Source organism: Pollachius pollachius (assembly GCF_949987615.1).
Source record: "Pollachius pollachius genome assembly, chromosome: 3".
Lineage (NCBI taxonomy): Eukaryota > Metazoa > Chordata > Actinopteri > Gadiformes > Gadidae > Pollachius > Pollachius pollachius.
This window is the reverse complement of record NC_136936.1, coordinates 11,605,109-11,624,156: the sequence shown is the minus strand read 5'-3', so window position 1 is coordinate 11,624,156 and position 19,048 is coordinate 11,605,109. Positions and strand designations below refer to the sequence as shown.

The 19,048-nt window shown below is 43.3% G+C and overlaps 1 protein-coding gene across 2 annotated transcripts; it reads right to left on the bottom strand.

The window, feature by feature from the left end:
* Nucleotides 1-867: 867 nt before the first annotated feature.
* Nucleotides 868-10,230, bottom strand: spartb (spartin b). 2 transcript variants are annotated; one of them, XM_079731855.1, is made up of 8 exons: nucleotides 10,032-10,230; nucleotides 8,519-9,372; nucleotides 6,772-6,969; nucleotides 5,076-5,259; nucleotides 4,730-4,924; nucleotides 3,329-3,487; nucleotides 2,969-3,059; nucleotides 868-2,019 (listed from the first exon to the last, which is right to left on the bottom strand). In XM_079731855.1, the coding sequence occupies exons 2-8, from the start codon at nucleotides 9,368-9,370 to the stop codon at nucleotides 1,815-1,817; spliced, it is 1,884 nt and encodes a 627-aa protein (XP_079587981.1). In that variant the 5' UTR covers nucleotides 9,371-9,372; nucleotides 10,032-10,230; the 3' UTR covers nucleotides 868-1,814. The 2 variants fall into 2 exon arrangements, with proteins under 2 accessions (XP_079587981.1, XP_079587982.1); XM_079731856.1 differs by lacking the exon at nucleotides 868-2,019 and adding an exon at nucleotides 2,065-2,736.
* Nucleotides 10,231-19,048: the final 8,818 nt, after the last annotated feature.

Below are 19,048 nucleotides of genomic sequence, written 5' to 3'. Positions count from 1 at the left end.
GATCAGACCATCGTGCTTAGCTTCAGCCTGCCTCCCACAATCAGTGATGTCACAACCACACAGGGGCAACATCCAGAGCCGTCGGCGCTGGGGAGAGAGAACACCACTGTGGCGGTCGCAGGGTCAGCGACGGCGTCGGGAAGGTGGGAGCCTTCGTTTGACGCCCCAGTCCAGCAGAGTGGCGTCAGTGGTAGTCCAATCACGACGGGCGCTAAGGACAAGGTTGGTCCCTATTGGCTGGACCTGCTGTTTGATGACAGCCTGTGCATCCCGGAGGCCATATTTGAAAATAATCAGACGGTGGAGAATCACACCAACGACCAAACACATGGCACATTGTAGTGTCAGTTATCTGTTGCGTCCGGCAAGGATATATATTTATATGTTTGGATTTGTAATATTAATTTTCTAGTTGGCGACGTTAGTATTCAGCCATAATGTAAAAGTAAAAAATTAACACATAAGCTAAGCCGAATTGCTTTCTTTCTTTAGCATTGTTTGTTTGCATTTTCCATCTCTTGTCATTTCAGGTAAAATACATGACTAGTTAATTGTCATTTACTTTTCTTTTTTTTTTTACTTGACAATAAAATACTTGTTCAACAGCACTAATTCTTTACTTTATGATGGATGAATTGATCCATGTTTGTTTAACGTAATTGCCTGTGTTAATACCAGCATTTATCTGGTTAATATTAAACGTTTGTATCTTACATGAATGAGACCGTGATTTTAGGTGAAATACAAAACAATGATTCAAAACAGAAAACGGTCCTGGCATAGCCATATAGGTCATAGCTGTTATACTTGTGAGCCACTAGGTGGGGTTGTAGGGCTAATATAAAACCTCTTGGACAACGACAAATAAACATTTAACACTGAAAATTTATTTCACACGTTGTTAATAAGAAATGATGGTGGTGCATTTCTTTGCTAGTTACATTTATAATTGTTACCAATGTTCACAAGCATGAACTTAATGATCAGATATCACCTAGGAAGAGCGATCCTGTCATCGCTGCTTGTAGAGTTAGAAATGGGGCATATTCAAGCAACACCAATTATTTGCCTTTTACCTACAAATTACTTAATAACTTCATACAATCCGACAGCTTTGGAAACACAGTGGTACTGCACTCTTCAAGTTACAGTGTTGACTACAGCAGCGTGGTCGATTTCTGTTACAATACAATAGATCGATAAACTGTTAAAAAACTCAACCAAACTTTAAGTTTCATCGCAAATTAACTTAACGGTAGTTACAGGCACAGTAGGTAGCATAGTTTTGTTTCGAAAAGGGTACAGCTGGCAGTAGAGTGGGATTGAACCGTGAATCTGGCCCTTCTGTCACAATTGGCATTGTTTTGTTTTCCTTTTTCAAAGCAGATATAAAAGCAGTCTCAATGAAAATCTGCCAACGTCGTTCGAAGGGATGACACAGACTCAATCTAACACCAGGCGTTTTAGGATTCTAACATACCATCAAAGCCTTCCTGAACATCTTTGGAAAAATATTATGCAACATACAGCTCCAACCATTATTTCACATTATTATTGAATATATTATTATATATCCATTACGACACAGATGTCCCCTGGACACAGGGGACTATTAATTATTACACTGCATTTCTCACCATCAAACCAAACTGTTAAAGGGTAAAGTGCTCAGAACCAGTCAATTCTAAAACTAAAGAGTATATAACATTTGTCGTAAATAAAGCTTTTTAAATATAGATTTCAGTTTTTTGGTTAGAATCAATATGGAAAGGATATGTGTTAAGGCAGTTCTGCGTTGAAGGAGCTTGATAAAGTTATTTCTTAAACTTCTCCATTTGTTTCTCTTGCCCTGGTGCATCATGGAGATTGTAGTCTTCCAGCAGGGCCGCTGCAGTCTGCTTGCCAGTTCTTTTCACCACAGCCTTGATGCCAAGGTTGTCGATGTTGAAGGCCGTCACGCCCACATTGATGGCGGAGTTCATCGCGAGGTCGGTGGCCTGGCCAGCCGCTGAGCCATACCTTAGCATGGAATTAGCGGGAAGGAGAGGAAGAGAGAGAGAGATTCACAGAGAATGGATGGGAAGAGACAGGGGGGGGGGGGGTAGAAAGATTCATAGAGAACACGTTGATGATGGAGAGAAAGAGGGAGGGAAAGAAAGTGGTGGAAAAAGAGGAAGGAGGGACAGGTGCAGGAAGAGAACGAGGAATAGAACAGGTCAAAGACACAGAGAGAAAGAGGGCGAAAAGTTTGAAATAACAGGAATGTAAAAGACAAAAACAAAAGCCAGGCAGGATCCCAACCATGCATTGTCATCATCACCAACCCAATCACTACCCCCCCCAATCATCAGCCCTTATGAATACCCATGATCTGTGCGTCAATTAGGCAATTAAGGACCACAAAATCGTTCCCCTCTCATCTGTTATAATAGGAATACTATAAATTATATTTTAATTACGGAAAAGGGGGGGGGGGGGGGCGAGCAGGAGATCTTTCGTGGGAGGAGGCAACAAGAGCAGATGCCCGACCAGAGAGGGTGGGGGGGCTGCAGGAGTGTGAATTAACCCTAGCCACGATAACTCTACACAGCTGCATTCTGGGTAATCAGTTGAAAACAAAGTTAATGCTGGAGGTGAATAAGAGGAGTTTAACAGCAATAGATTAAAGAGTTAAGTTAGGGAGGAGCACACTCCTTCTCTTTAGGAGGCTTTGGGGGGCTCTGGAGCCCCCTATATCTGTAAAGCAAGTGGAAGAGGAATATATAAGCCGTTGCTTTCTGTGTTTGAACGAACGCAGAAAGCTTTTCCAAATGCAAACATCTGAAATTGGGCTTGTCTGTAAGGTTTTGGGACAAGTTCTGAGTTTTCTTTCTTGAGCATTTGGCAAAAGATTGTACAATTTCGCAAAACTTCTGGAGCTGTGAACTGAGCCGAACATGTCGCAAGTAGATGGAATATGAAGCCTTACTTGTGTTTTACGGTGGTGACCGTTTCTGAAGCGACGTTTGTGGTGATGTTCTTTGCTGCGCATTCCAAGCCGGTCCACATGGTGGCGAACCCTGTCGAGGGAGACCAAAAATGTTACTTAAATAACATCTTAACACCGACGACGACTGACGACAGCATCCCCCATTTCCATGTAGACTTAAACATAGTTTTTTCTTTAATATACATTACTTGATCCTTTGCTTTACTGCATTCAAGTGTCTTTAAGATTTTTTTCAAGCATTTAAATCAACTTTAGTTAGACTTTTATGTTGCCAATCCAAGCACTTTTCTTTACAAGTAAAGTTGAATTGATTCATTCATAGATATTCCTCAGTCCTACCTTGTACTCCGCTGGCCGCCACCACCATGGCGCCTTCAATGTTGGAGCGGCCATCTTTGTCCTTCTTCATGGACTCCGGGATCAGTTTACCCCCATGCTTTTTCACATGAGGCGCCATTTCTCGACCGACACAGCCCGCCACGGTGACCACGCCGTCCACTGCAGGGATAGACGGAGACAGGTCATTAACGGGGTGATATCATGTTTTTTCGACTTTTCCCTTTGCTTTTATATGACATATGTACACATGTTTTACGTCTGCTAGAAAAATCTAAGTCCGAGCCAGGGGGAGTATTTGTGCCCACCGAGAACGCCACTCAATAAGTGTGTGTAACAGCTGGATTGCGCTTAAACTTCACTTTCGTAATAGTGTGACATGCAGTGGGCGGTGCTGAAGTGCAGAAGTCGTGCCTCCCTGCTACCCACAACGTTTCCATCTTCTCGATGTGAATTTGCAGACACACCATTTGAGAACGCATTCGACCAATCGCAACAGAGTGGGCGTGCTGACCAATCACAGCACACTGGGCTACTTGGAAGAGGGGCCTTAAAGCAACATGACACAAAACAGAACGTTTTTGAAAGATAATAAAATGGTTTTGCAGAAACAAAAAGAGTGTTAATAAGGGGTACTTTTAAAATACAGGCATGTAACCCCAGGAAAAGGTAGGGGTTAGGCAGTGAACACAGAGACAGGTGATTAAAGTGCAGGTAGGGGTTAGGCATTGACTACAGAGACGGTCAACAGTGATGCCAGAGTTTTATAAATCCAGGGTGGTGAAAGCATGACCCTGCTTTTCAAATTAAAAGTGCTCATCCAGGGGTTCCAATTTGTCATTAAAAAAACACCAGGGGTGGATATTTACTTTGAAAATCTGGAAGTTGCTCATCTGCCAATAACCATGAACATTTATAGCCTGACATTGCCAGATGAATTGCAAGCTGCATTTAGTAGGGAACCTCTCTGTTCATTTTCAATTTCTAAAGGGCGTCACCAACAGGCGCAGACCAAAATGCCTCTGGACGCCATTGGATAGGCCCTCAACCAATCAGAGTGACGAAACGGGTGACCTAGCACTGAGTGACGAAAAAACTCACATCTTTCTTCTCAACAAAAGCTTCAAGTGCAGTCTTCTGTCAGTCTTTTTGTGAAAATAAACCGTTGTACGTTTAATACCGGCCCTATAACGGAATCAACAGAGAGTTCTACATCAGCAGCAGCCATCTCTGGCTATTTATCCAGCTTCACGTTGGATAAACGGTCGCGATTGATCGGCCCAGTTTGTACTGGGCAGAGAGAATGTTGTGGAGGAGCGAGGCAAGACCTATCTGCAGAGCAAATGAAACATGGGTTCTCTGAGATTCCTCTGGTTCCAAGTGCTGGAAGATTAAAGTCCTCACCCAGGAACTGACTGACGCGGACGGCGCCCCCGGTGGCCTGCTTGGCGACCTGCAGGCTCTTGGCGACTGACGGGCTGACCTGCGTGGGGGTGTCCTCCGGCGTGATGTGCTCCCGCAGTTTGGACGCCCCCTTCTGGATGGCTATGTTGGTGTACTCCGCTCCCTTCACCAGGCCCCAGCTCAGCCACGACGCCCCTGGAACCCAACAACCACAACAGACCAAGAGGGTCAGAGTCTCCCTGGGCAGGGGGTGGGGGGGGGGACTGGTGCACAGAACCTCGGTATTACTGCTAGCGTCTGGTTAGCTCTGGTGGGTCCAGGTTTAAAATGCTGTGAGATCCCAGACCTGTGAGGATGCCACTGGCCACCCTCTCGCTCCACTCGGGCAGGCCGTCGTTCTCCTCGGGGTCCTCCTCCCCCGCCGCGGCCTGTCGTGGCTGGGCCGGGACCAGGGCGGTGGCCGCCCCCTGCTGGGGGGCCAGAGGCACCTTCTGGCTGAGGTTGATGGAGTCGGCCGCCTCATCTGGGGGCTGACAGCAGAGACACATCAACACACCTCCCCCTGAACACACGGCGATCGGAAGCGCATCCGCACACGCCCCCCGGAACACCGGCACCCGGACACAAAACGCAGCACAGAGGTCTCTGCTTGTCCCTCGATGATCTCCTCCTCTGTACTCCTCGCTCTTTCCCAATTTCTTTCCCTCTCTCTTCTCTTCCCTTCTTTCACTCTCTCTATTTCTCTCTCTCCCTTCATATTTCGAGCTCTCCCTATTTCCATCGAGAACACATCCTTTCATTGTGTTCTGGACATTCACAATGCCACCGTTTCTTTCCATCAGACTGAATCGGGGCTTTGAGAATTTTCTGCAACATAGGATGCTGATTCCCCTAATATATATGATTAGATGACTTAATAACAAAATAAGGAGATCTGCATGATAAAGCATTCAGAATTGTCTTGTATACTGTGATTATTCCCAGCTTGAATTGTTAATCACTTTGGATAAAAGCGTCTGCTAGATGATAATCTCATTAATTAGGTTTTAGATAACTAATCTAAAATTAGATGGTGGACCATCTCATATCTTGATTTCTTTTTTTTTTCTTCATATTTGTTTTGACTAATCATGTGACTGGAGCCTGGAAGCAGCGTTTAATTGGTGAACTCAAACTCGGTCAGCAGTAGTAGCCCGTCTAAAAAGGTTTCAAATCACCAAGGTAACGGATTACTGTTTCTCTTTGGTAGAATATCCCCATAACAAAACAGGTAAGTGTAACTCCAACCCTTCAGTTGTATAATCCTGGCCCAGGCTCTGTGCTGTTAGCCCCAGAAGTCCTGCTTTAACATAGAAGGACTGCTGAATCCGAGATTAGCTACGGGGCTAAATATAAATGTGAAAGACTAGGGTGTCAAGAGAAAAAATACAAAGTGCCTACTTTCATAAAGGGCATCAACAGGCAGTCCATTGGAGGCGATGTCCAGCCTGTTCATGAGAGGACCTGGACCTGATCTAGCTAGAGGGCACTGCTAGAGAGACAAGGAGAGACGCTGCCCTCACTCAGAGGTTCACCGCTCCCCACTAAGAGCATTAGGGGTTATTACCGTGTCTTGGCTGACTCATCTTAAATGCCCGGGCTGATGCAGGAGAGGTAGAGGAGACAGAGAGCTAGAGCGTCGACAGTGTAGTACTGGGCCGGGCAGGATCTGACTATCGATATAACAGTCAGCACAATCGATTGGCCGATTTGCTCGCTAGAGCGGGAAATAATTACAGTGACTCTCCAAATAAGTCGAATGGTGATTTGTAGAACAGTTTGAGTTGACTTAGTTAGCTTGGAAATAAACCTAGTAAGTTTCTAATAAGCATGAAAGATATGAAATTATTCTGGTCCGGAATGCAAGGAATGTATTCTAGCAGTGTGGGCCAAAGCCTATCACCGCTTGATAAACAACCTGAATAGCCCCAGTAAGAGTCCACACAGACAGATTCTCAGCCGGTAAGCTGACTCTCCAAATAAGCGGTAATTCATATCCTCACCTGAACTCTTAGGTCCGTCATCTGGGCCAGCAGGTCCTGGAATAGTTCCCGGTCTGCGGCGGGAAGCTCCGCGGACAGGACCACGCCCACGTAGGACCCGGGCGCCGTCGCCATCATGTCAGGGAACATGAAGACCCCCGTGTTGCACAGCAGGGCCGGGGTCTCTGAGGCCATCAGGGGGTACAGCCAGTCACACACCTGCCGATGGAGAGGAAGGACACGCATTAAAGTACCTCTCACCGCTCATTAACATAAGGAGCTGGTCATCACATTCAGAATATTTTGAATCCTATGAACTTTATTATTATTTACTAGTTTGACATTAAGTAGATGCTGCTTTATCCAAAGCTGGGGACAGTGGTTTCATATACATGTCATTAATGCAGGTTAGGGGGGTGCAAGGTGTAAGGTGTAACATTATCCCGTGCAAGGTGTGTCATCATAAATGTAGCCTACAATGTTCCAAGTCCTGTTAAAAATTTATTCACAAAGTCATGGAAATTGGAGAGATGACTAATGAGAGAGTACTATAGTCTACTTACTCTACAAATAGACGAAGTAAATAGGTTAGCAGTAAACCTAAGTTTGACTTCAAGAATACATTTTATGATTCCATGTTTTGTTCCCAGGGGTGTTGAACTACAAGCATTATTATTTCAACATCGATCAGGATCAGGATCAGTGCTTACTGTCTGCTGGTTGTGTAAACATACTGAACTTTGGGCCCTTCAACACAAATCCTCATGTACTGCCTGAGGGAAAATGGCCGCCTGGACAAAGCCAAAATAAGGGGAACCTTTATTTCCTTCTCAATAGCGCTTCTAGAATTACAGAGCATGACGGCTAAGAAGGCTTAATGACTACCCGTGTGTAATTCCCACACCGTCCACAAGACCTACTATGGGCATGGGGGAATTCCCCCATGAATTTAGATGCTCTAAAGAAAGTTTGAGATTCGATTTTTCGATCTCTACCAGGAGCCAACTGGCCTGTAGGCTTCTTGGTTGTAGAACTGGTAAAGAGATCTGCAACATGATGACGTTGCGATTGATTGTAGACAACATCAGCATAAAATATCATTCATCTTAAAACCACATAAAGGAATGTTTACACGCAATACTAATAGCTTGATTATAGTTTTGAATGAAAGCCCTTTCGGTTGACCTTTAATCTTAGTTTACTATGTGTTAACTACAGCCAAAGTCTTGTTGAGATGGCATAAGATAACGTAGGCAATGGTGTGTGTCAAGAATACAAATAAAGATATTGCATCATATGAAGTGTCCATAACTATTGTTACACTGCATTTCATTCGTCAGCAAAGATCACAACACACCGGCCTAGTCTGACGAACAGACCATGACCAGGATCACTCCGTCTGTCGCCAGAGTGGCTGATTTGTGAAGCGCAGGATGACATTATCGCCAGGGATGCCTAGGGATTAGGGACTCTGTAACTGGATCACATGAGCCAGGACACACGCTGACTAACGCAGATCATTAACGGGACGCCTATCTCCTCTTCCCTCCTCCTTCTCCTCCTCCTCACTCGATTAGCTCATCAGTGAGTCGTGTCAACATATTACCAAAACAGGTCAAAGGTCAAAGTGCCCATCACAGCGCTATCAGAACAAGCCACAGCCAGAGTGAACCAAACGTCTGGCTACTTTTCACCCTTCATGACATGTACAAATAGTTGATCCCCATCCCCTTAGGAAACCTTCTAGCGCCCAGCCAGGTGAACTGACCTGCAGGAACGCCGGCGGTCTGCTGTGGGCTCCTCGCGGCTGCTCGGCGGTGAAGCGCACCAGGCGCAGGAAGCCCGGGTATGACGGCGCGCTGACCTGGCCGGCGGGCGTCACAAAGAACAACTGCACGCCGTGGGGCAGGAAGAGCAGCTCCTCCGCCTCTTCGCCAAGGCTCTGAGAGGGGGCTGAGAAGGAGGTGGGGGAGGAGGAGGAGGAGGAGGAGGCGGCGGAGTTGGACTTCTGGGAGTAGAACTCCTGGCCCACCAGGGAGAGCTCCCCGCTCTCTGTCCCGTAGGAGATGGAGAGGTGTCCATCAGCGGCCTGGGGGGAGTAGGCCGGGGGGTTCTCGGCGGGGGAGGTCCCGGCCGGTCGCAGGGGGGCGGGGGAAACGGGCGTCACTCCGGGGCCGCGGCTGGGCCGCGGCGGCGAGACCGGCCTCTTCGGTTTCCCTGGCTTCTCATTGGTGGAGAGTTTAGGGTAGAGACCCTGGGGGCCCGCGGCGACCGCCTCCGACGTTGCCGCGGCGACGCCGAGTCCCCCCCGGTCGTCGTCGTCCCTGGTCTCCAGGATGGCCAGTCTGGTGGTGATGTTGTTCAGGGTCTCCCTCATCTTCTCCTGCATCTGCCTGGCCGCATCCCAGGAGCTGCCCACACACTCGTCCCCCTGCGATGGCACGCTAGTGGCCCTCAGTAGGTGCTGCCGGCCCTGCTGGTACAGCTCCAGGGCCCTGCCCCGTTGCCCGGCCTCGTCCTCGGTCAGGGCCTTGTGGAGGCAGTCGAAGGCCCTCTCGTAGCCGTCCTTGATCACCTGGAGCCGTGCGCTATCGAAGGCATCCTGTTTGGCTTTCTCCATGCCTGATGATAACCAGGAGAAGGGGGAGGAGGTGTTAGTGGACGACACTATATCGATAGGAAGAGGACCTTTTAAAACATAAGTTGTTTTTCAGAATTAGCAGAATCTACTTCTGCTGTACGGTTTTTGTTTTGTTTAAACTAAACTACGTGTGTACTGTTTACACTAGGCACTGTCCCAGACCAGCTAAATAATATATAGTCCTCCTCTCTTAAGAGATTATCCTTCTTGCTCTTTAAAGAACAGCATGAAGAACTGACAGAATGATCAAAATCAATATCAAAACTGTCAGTTCTTTATTCCCTAGCTCTACATCGAACTTAAAATATTTGTATTACACCCATACCATCAGCTTTAGGGCTAACGATTCCCTAATTATGGTTAATGAGCCATTCAACAGCAAACAATTGCGATGCGTAGTAACTTAAGAACACCTGTTGGCATGTTTTTGCACAAGCCTGCTGAATGCAGTTTACAACATTTAAACACATTTTACAGTTAACTCGACGTCCCTGTTTGGGGGGACGCTGGCAGTTTGTAATGTACTTGTCAAGTAGTTAAACAACTAGGGTGAAGAGCCTCCGGATGTTTGCGAAGATACATGGAGGAACAAGTTGCGTTGTCTTCACTCACTACGCCATGGGGTCACACATGAACTCACCGTAGCCCAGGACAGAAAGCACCCCAAGTAACGTAAGTTGCAGAGGTCCTTTAACTTCAGAGGTTTATAGCTGTATGTGAAGCGTTTTCTCTATGACACCACGGAAACTTCCCCACGGTCTAGATCCAAAATATTGCAAGGATCCAGAGATGTGTCGCGCCTTGCGTCATGCGATCCCAGAGAAAAATAAAAACCCAAAGCGAAAACGCGATCGGTTTTCTACGGTGCGCTAGAAGGAACATACATACACGGCAAAGGAGCCTTTGTCGACTCAATGTCGCCCCCTCTGTGTATTTAATGAATAGATACAAATATATCCACTCAAGGTTAATCAGCAATTTGATTGATGTTCTGAGGGCAAAGCATTCTCCCCCAATTAGAGGAAACCATGTGATTTAAAGGATTAGTAGGAGGTAAATGGTATAATAATGACTCACTGTTTTACTGAATTGGATGTATAACCGAAATGTTCATCTTGAATGGAAATATAAAAAAATATATAATCGGAAGTTCAACATGATATGTTTAAAAATGATATGCTGGCTGAAACACTTTTATTATAAAATAAATTAAAAAAACTATCTCTGAAGAAAGGTGACCTGCCACTAACATAACACATCAGAGCAGAAGAGAGAAATGTAACTGCGAGGCGGTAAGTCTGTACTTGTTGCCTGTCAGACATTTTCCAACAGTCAAATAAATGTCAGAACGGTTGGAGTAAAAACCAACCTATGCCTGTTCTGCCATACAAGCCTGTCTATGAAGCTATAACCATAATGACTTCTCGTTATTGTACAAAATGAACCTGTGAACCTTTACAAGTATATACTTGACGGACTTGACTGATTGATTGATCAACTCCATTGTGACACCACATAGCTAAATATTACCATGCAATCCTAGCATTAACTTTATTGTATTATAAATAGGCCTATATATTTTATGCTAATTGTATTTGGTAAAATAAGCTTAAGTTTACTTGTGATCTAAAAATGTAGTCGGCTTTAGAGTGGCTCTGTTCCCTTTGGATCATATGTTTTGTCATCCTCATTGTTGTTTATTTAATGCCCTTAATATATAAAATAAACAGTTGTTCCATATACCCCTTTTTTATGAGTCCGTATGGACCCTGAGTTATGTTGCATCTAATAACAGTACAAAAGAAACGCCTGCAGGGGACGCTACATCTTCGGTTCCATGAAGCGCCTGGGCTAGAACTGGAAGGGAGCGCACGAATGGAGACAGGCAGCTAGACGATCCCTCTGTCCTTCACTAAACAGCTCGGATGTCCTGCTAGATCGTTTATGACATGTAGCTATACCTTGTATCCAGAGAATGACAATACTATTCATTAAAGGGTTAGGGTTAAAAACACTATATTTTATACTATTATAGAAAAATAATATTTTACATTATTATAGAAAAATAATATTTTACACAATTAATCAATTATGAAATGTATAATATAATCACCGTTTTGAAATATTAAGATAAGTAAGTGATCAAATTTATAATATTGTTGTAATTATGCAATACATTATGTTTTATATATTATTATACTTATTAATATTATATACTAATTAAGCAGTCTTCAACAAAATGGACTATGAAGCGTCTTTATGTCTAAACATTCCAGTAACCTGGAATCCCTGCTGGCTTTAAGACAACATGAGGTCCAGATGGAGAAGTCATTAATACACATTCTGCTCCTCTTCATTTGATTTTTCCAAAAACATTTTCATACAACGTACAAAAAATAACAAGGGGAAACAAGCTATGATCTATCCAAGTATGGAAATATTAATGACGTTTTCATTTTCAAAGCCTACAGATTATTTGGATTTGTAACTGATTCATGACGGGCTGAAATGCAACTTCCTCAGTTCAACTCCTGCAACGTCATGAAAAACATTTATATTGTCTATTTTGGCACTACTTTATTTCACCTGAATCGCCCTATGATCCTATATACTATCAAGATAACATTCTAATTATACTGGCATGTTAAGTACCTAGCATTCTAAATATTGAATGTTTCACTTACACGTATCATACCATTCTAAGTATCCTAAGATGCTAATGACCCAAACATGCTAAAATATCCAAATAATATGCTTAATAGTCTGCCAAGCACTCTCAACTGCTCAACTGGTAGATCAGGCATCTACATTGCCAGGAGTAGGAGTGTGATTCCCTGTCCAGCTCAACAGGTTGTGCACACAGGTACACATGTGCACCATTCCCCAGCAGGATAAATGCCAGTTGATTTCCACCGAATGACATATAGTATTACCCTAACAAGCTAAGTACTCTAGCATGCATGTTTTTGGAGGAAAGCAGAGAATCCCAGGTGAGCACAGGAAGTATAAACTCCACACAGGAAGTTACCACACAGACTTTGGACCAATCGCAGTATAATAAATGATAAGGCCCAGTACTTCAAGACTGCTGACCATCAAACCCATAACTAACTGTCCTTTACCTAAGAGTTCCATCCCCTGTGCACTCTACTCTATAACAACATATTCATGTGCTAATTGAACTGTGTAGATTCATAAAGACGGCCACAACAACAATATGTATATATATATGTATATATATATATATATATATATATATATATATATATATATAATTTATTTGGAGAGAGAGAGAGAGAGAGAGAGAGAGAGAGAGAGAGAGAGAGAGAAAGAGAGACATGCACACAGATACACATGTGCATCATTCCTGTATATGTAGGCACTCACATGTACGTCACATACACACACAAACACTATATATAGGTACATATAGGTACAATTAATGAATATTCTATTCTAACAGAAAGACTCCCCAGATACGCTCGGGTCTAATCAACATGATTCGTCAGATGGTCCATATCCATTTTATGAAGTCTATGGATCATCTCATAGTCTAGCTTTTGTGCACAAGTTTAAGTCATGTGTGGACTTGGGAAGGAGGAGGACAGATGAAGTGATGTCTTCAAATTGTCCGCCCTACAGTGAGGGCTCCCCGCCAGCACAAACTTTCTCCTGTATGCAGTGGTTTTCAGCACCTGTCTCAACCTATCAATACATTGCAGGATCTCAGCTCCTTATTTTCAGGAGTTAGAATGCATTGAAGATGTACTCAGCATGCTAGCACAGATCAAGGAATGTTTGCATGCCATGAAGGAGGTGTGTCTATTAGGACCCCTTTTTGGTTGAGTCAATAAAACGTGAAATTTCATGTGGCGAGGTTTATTATGCTGCTGCAACAATGGTTGAATATTAATTTGTTTGAACTGTTCCTTCACAATATCTGTCTATCATTCTACCGTCTGCCTTTATATCTCTATCTATCTATCTGTCCATCTGTCCATCTATCCATCTATCTATCTATCTATCTATCTATCTATCTATCTATCTATCTATCTATCTATCTATCTATCTATCTATCTATCTATCTGTCTGTCTGTCTGTCTGTCTGTCTGTCTGTCTGTCTGTCTGTCTGTCTGTCTGTCTGTCTGTCTGTCTGTCTGTCTGTTTGTCTCTGTCTATCTGTGTGTATATCTATGGGCCTATCTCATTCTATACTTTTTTCGGTCGGTATGTCAGTCAGTATAATCTAGTCAAGTTCTTAGTTCACTGAATTATTAGGAAACAATTGTTACAGAAATACAAAAGAAACAGATATTATGACATTCAAATCAAACACAAAAAAAAGTGTGTGGTGGGATTTATTTGTTCACAGAGAAACCCACTCTACCCTATCAGCCAAGACCAGATGGGTTTTGGTCCAGTTGGCTCATTTGTTTCGGACAAGGAGACAGTTTTGGGACATATCAATGATGTCTGGCCATGCAGGAAGGGACAATGTCCAACCGAAGAATGTCCTACGGATACATGAGATCTCCAGTCGACCCACGAGAGTCCTGGCTCTCAAAATATATTACCTAAGTATGTTCTTGGTCTGCAACCAGAGAATTCACAAATTTAACATTTGTAAAATAAAATACTGCATTGTAAGCCCCTCAATGGAAGGGGCTTAGGGTAAAACAAAATACAAGAGGTAATTTATATTGCGGAAAGCACCAACCATGCATCATGTTTTTAAGACGTGTCAGCCCCAATGCTGTTTTAGAAAATCTTTCATTATCTGCTGGAATGCCAGATACATGGGGAGATGGCAGGTTTGGATGTGTGGTAAAAGGGGGATGGATTAAGTGTCAGATATAGCGCCAGTAACGACAGAACCAATAAAATATAAGCATAAACATCTTAGTTTGACTGTGAGGCATTTCTGCTGAAATCATAATAATATTTTTGGTGCGCTAAACTTCTCCCTTATAAACATCTAGGCCATAAACGCACGGAGAGCCCAAACACCTGCTGTGACTTGACTTCACAGTCAATGTCGTGGAAACCTAGCAGTTAAGTAGGGGTTGACGTATAAACAATTACCAACACCCAAGTTGTATGGCTTTACTTATAAATAATGAGATACATCTCACACAACCACACTGATGCTTTTACTTTGATATGGTTCAATGTGTAAACAAAGGTTTTAACATAGCCAAGGGCACTGTTATGTGTTATGAATATAGTTCATCTCAGGACTCCACTCATGACTTTACAACTATAACTAGGACTCTAAATTCCTCTCATGAAGCACGCAGGAACATAAACACACAAATCTTTTGCTGCAATCCCCACCAAGTCACTTATTCATCAAGTCAACTAATCCATCAATCTTTTCCACTTCATTGATCATATTAAAGATAAGAAACTGTCTCGCTCAGACACTTTGATTAGTCATGACTTACGATTTTAAGAACTGGCATACAATTACAGAACAGTAGTCTTCGTATCAATCCAACTCCTCTTTTAAAACAATGAGTACTCAAAACACAGCTCTGTCTGGCATCAAGCCTGCTTCCATTCAAGAAGGGGCTTGTGAATGTGGTCGTGTTAAAACAGTGTTTGACTGGGCCTTTGTTGACAGAGCAAGGACATAGGGCATGAGGATGAAGGATCGTACGGTGTTGGAACCCAGCCGCTGGCCTACACTCCTCCTGGCAACCAAAAACATATCCTAGGGGCCAACTCTGGAAGCCATGGCCGAGCACCTGTTTTTAGAGAACACGAAGTGATCTCACACACACACACACGCACGCACGCACGCACGCATGCACGCACGCACGCACGCACACACACACACACACACACACACACACACACACACACACACACACACACACACACACACACACACACACACACAGGTGGGCTTACACATAATCTAGTGGACACCTAATACACTATCTATTGAGTCAAACATGGAGCAACATTTGATTCAAACAATGGTTTCATACAATGTTGAGCATGTCTTTGAAAATCATTAATTCTCAAAAGAAAAATGTCATTTAACAATTCCACTAGACCACATATGATGGCTCCATTCTGTTCATTCCCGACTGATAAAAATCAATTACCTCATCAATATAAATCAGATTATCCACACACCTATTGGCAACCTCATAGTACACTCTAGATGGTCTTCGGCACTTTAATTCAGGTAAGAGACATAGGGAGTTTTAGGAGACGTAGAGATGTCCTCAGATAGTCAGAGCTCTACACAGTGAGGGTCAAATCACAAAAACTTAAAATACGGTAAAAAAGATTTTTGCAACATGTCGTCTAAGTTTTAAAGTGTAAGTGTTTCAGCGAAATTCGGCTCATTTGAATTCAAGTGTCATGGGCTAAGATTAGGTTCAATCCCCATGTTATCCCCATGTTTATGACCCACGGCTACTTTGTCATACTTTATATATATATATTTATATATATGAAATGCACCACACACACATGGTGTTAAGTGACACTTGTTCAAAAAAATTTGTGTTTCACTGGTGCACACAGGCGTTGGACACAAAAGCACGACTCAGAAGCCAAACGTCTGGATATTAAATTTGCATTGTATTTATTTGTAAGAAAAGGGTTGGTACACGGGTTATCAGTTTGATGACCAAGTGAGGGAAGAGGCAATGAGGGACGGATGAAAACAATCAACGTGGCAGGGAACGTTCACAGGCGGGAAACAAAGGGGCAGGGATTCACGCATTTACGGAGCAGGGCGAGTCGTGACACCAAGAATGTAATCCTCTCTTGGACACGGCCATCAACATCAACCGTTGCCCAAATAGAGCACAACACAATCCCCAAAACACTTGCTGCAGATGTCTCTAGGTCCTGATGTCGAAGAGTATTCTACAAAGCACTTCTACGTCACCAAAATAACACAACCTGCGTTCACTTTGCAGCAGGGACTGGCAAAAACATAGGATATTACTCCTGCTTCTTCGAAATGACAGTTCTATTTTAGTAAGAGTGAAAAACGGTAAAGATCAGGATCATAGAAGACATATTACCACGTTTAATATATCATATAATATATATTGTGGATTCCTTACCCCTTTAAGTTTAACAGCAGCTACTATAACTCTCCTTTGTTTGCAGTTCCACATTTCACCCAACAATCATCTTTGCACTATTTCAGAATGGATGACAACGTGAAGTCATGGTACAACTGAGGTAGGATTTTTACCACCATACTGAATGGCTTCCAACAACACTAGAGGGATACTCCATGTCATGTTGAAGATTTGCTGTCTCCCAAGCATTTAGGGGGCAGTAGTTCAGGAGAGCAGGTTATCTGGCAGCCGGAGGCTTGCTGGCTCAATCCTCGTTTTTCCCTTGCTGAGGTGTGCCTGAGCCAGATACCTGATACCTAAGTGTTCCTGATGAGCTGGCTGTTCCCTTGAATGGTTGACACCAACGTCACAGTATGAATGTATGCATGAATGTGTGTATGAATTGGTGAATGAATGGGTGTATGATGTGTGAATGAGAGAGTCTCATTGTGAAACCATTAGGTTAGAAAAGCACTATATAAAGGCAGTCTATTAGGGATTTAAGACTCCTTATTTCACTTGATGAGTTTGACAGAATAGGGGTTTATTTTCACTTTATATATAGTTGGAAATGTCGATGGAATCTCAAGGCAAATGTGAGTGGATTAGGCAGGGATAGAGAGATGGATTTGGAAAGTTGGAATGCATCAACCAACCACCAATCAGTAGTACTGGTATTATACTACATTACACTTCATGGAAAAACAGTGTAATTATGTGTTAAGAACTGACTTGAATGAAGAAGGAAATAGATTTTATGACTTATTCTTTCCAATTTAAAACCGATTAAGATTTTTGTCCATATTTTAAAGATTGTGTTTGAGTCAGGCTATGTGATCTTCCTCATACAGATTCATACGCATAATACAAGTTTATGTTAATTGACATTATATGAGTTACTTGATAAAAATTATTGCAGGAAACTCAGTATGGGACGAATACAAATACTTTTCTCTTTCTCAAGGGAAATGTATTAAGAACTTTATAATAATTTATATTTGAATTAATTTGCCTTTGATGGGAATGATAAAGGAACCATGTTCTTCTTTTACAGTTATGAAGAAGAAAGGAAGATGTATGACTTATATATCTGCCAGAATCCTCTCAAGTCAAATGAAACAAACCAATTCACCCACGTCTAATCCTACCGTTTTGAAGTTGCTTTAAATATATCAAGTACATTTTTGTGAACAGGACCTGCAGATATTGTACTATTTGGAGGCTTTGTTGTACTTAATACCGCTGTGATGATTGTTTAATTTTTTTACCCTATCTTTCCACCAAGGCCAGATTTATGTACGGCTTTGGCTCCGGCCTGCAGATGCTGTCAGAGTGAGTTGAAAGATGGCGTGGGACAGGACCCGACATGCTAGATAACTTTCATCTTTCAGGATTTGTTTCTCTCCAGGGGACATGGATGTTGATTTGCTGTTTTGTTCTTGTGGACCCTAATGAATTTTGCTTGTGATGCCGAACCAATAAAGGGCATCCCGACACTTCAGGCTTGGATGTGAAAATAGCGATGAGCTCACCACCGATAGCCACGTCCTCAACGGAGTCCATCGGAAACAGTTGAAAGGTATCCTGGCCCAATCCTGTGCCTAGAGCCGACAAAGAAATATTTATTAGGCTGTTTGCTCCTCTGGCAGCCACCACCGGCCAGATTGTTCAACTTTAGATTCTGCTGCAGTAGATGACCAGAAACACATTGCCATGGCGACAGCAGAAATTAACCTGCTGGGTTGCAGAAGTCAAAAGTAAACCCAAGAATAATATTTATTCATAACGATTTGGCCCATGATTTTATTCTTAAGTATTGGTCCAGTATTATTTTTTTCAGCATAAGTATTATATTTGAGGATGAGTAGTTGTAAAAGGATTCGGCAGTATGTTAACATCCAACTGACTTATGTGTTGACCCATCTGGGTCCAAGATGTTTGATGTAAGGCTCCTGTCTGCCTCTGTGCATATAAACACTGGAGACTGGATGTATAGATGGTAGAATCCAGCTCATTCTCTTCAGACCATTAAAGACTAACATGTTCAAGGGTATCAGGTTCTGTAATGTTTTGACGGTTTGCTTAACCTTTGGTCCATCTGTCGACTTCGAGGTAGGGCTGAGACGTATGAGTGTGGTCGTGGCCCGTCATGCACGCTGTCTGAGAAAACCACCGTTCCACCAAGGTTCAACCTCACCAGAACATCCGGCATTTGTACAGGACTGTGAATGGGTTAAGAACCCATGTGATACCAGGACTCCACAGAAAACACCTCAATTATTGTGCAAGGAATAACATTCAGGAGTGAAAGGGCTGGGTTGACGCTATAGGGTTCACCATCGAGAATTGAAGCTCGGCGATTTTCTATTCATCATCGGACACGCTGCAACACGGACAGTGAATCACCTTCCAGTGAATATTATTATTACAGGGTTTCCTAGCCGCGTGCAGAAGCTGACGCATCAAGACCTTCAAAGTCTACAGGCCTGACTTCTGTACCATTTGGTTGCGGTGTAACCAGAACTTCCCCCAAACTAGATGGATCGGTTGGGGCGGGGGTTTGGGT

What these genes read in the sequence shown, in the direction of transcription:
- spartb (XM_079731855.1), bottom strand. Translation starts at nt 9,370, where the DNA reads ATGGAGAAAGCCAAACAGGATGCCTTCGATAGCGCACGGCTCCAGGTG. An exon ending in TGACGGACCTAAGAGTTCAG is followed by an intron (nt 5,260 to 6,771) that starts GTGAGGATATGA and finishes CTCTGCTGTCAG; the next exon opens with CCCCCAGATGAGGCGGCCGA. An exon ending in GGCCAGTGGCATCCTCACAG is followed by an intron (nt 4,925 to 5,075) that starts GTCTGGGATCTC and finishes GTTGGGTTCCAG; the next exon opens with GGGCGTCGTGGCTGAGCTGG.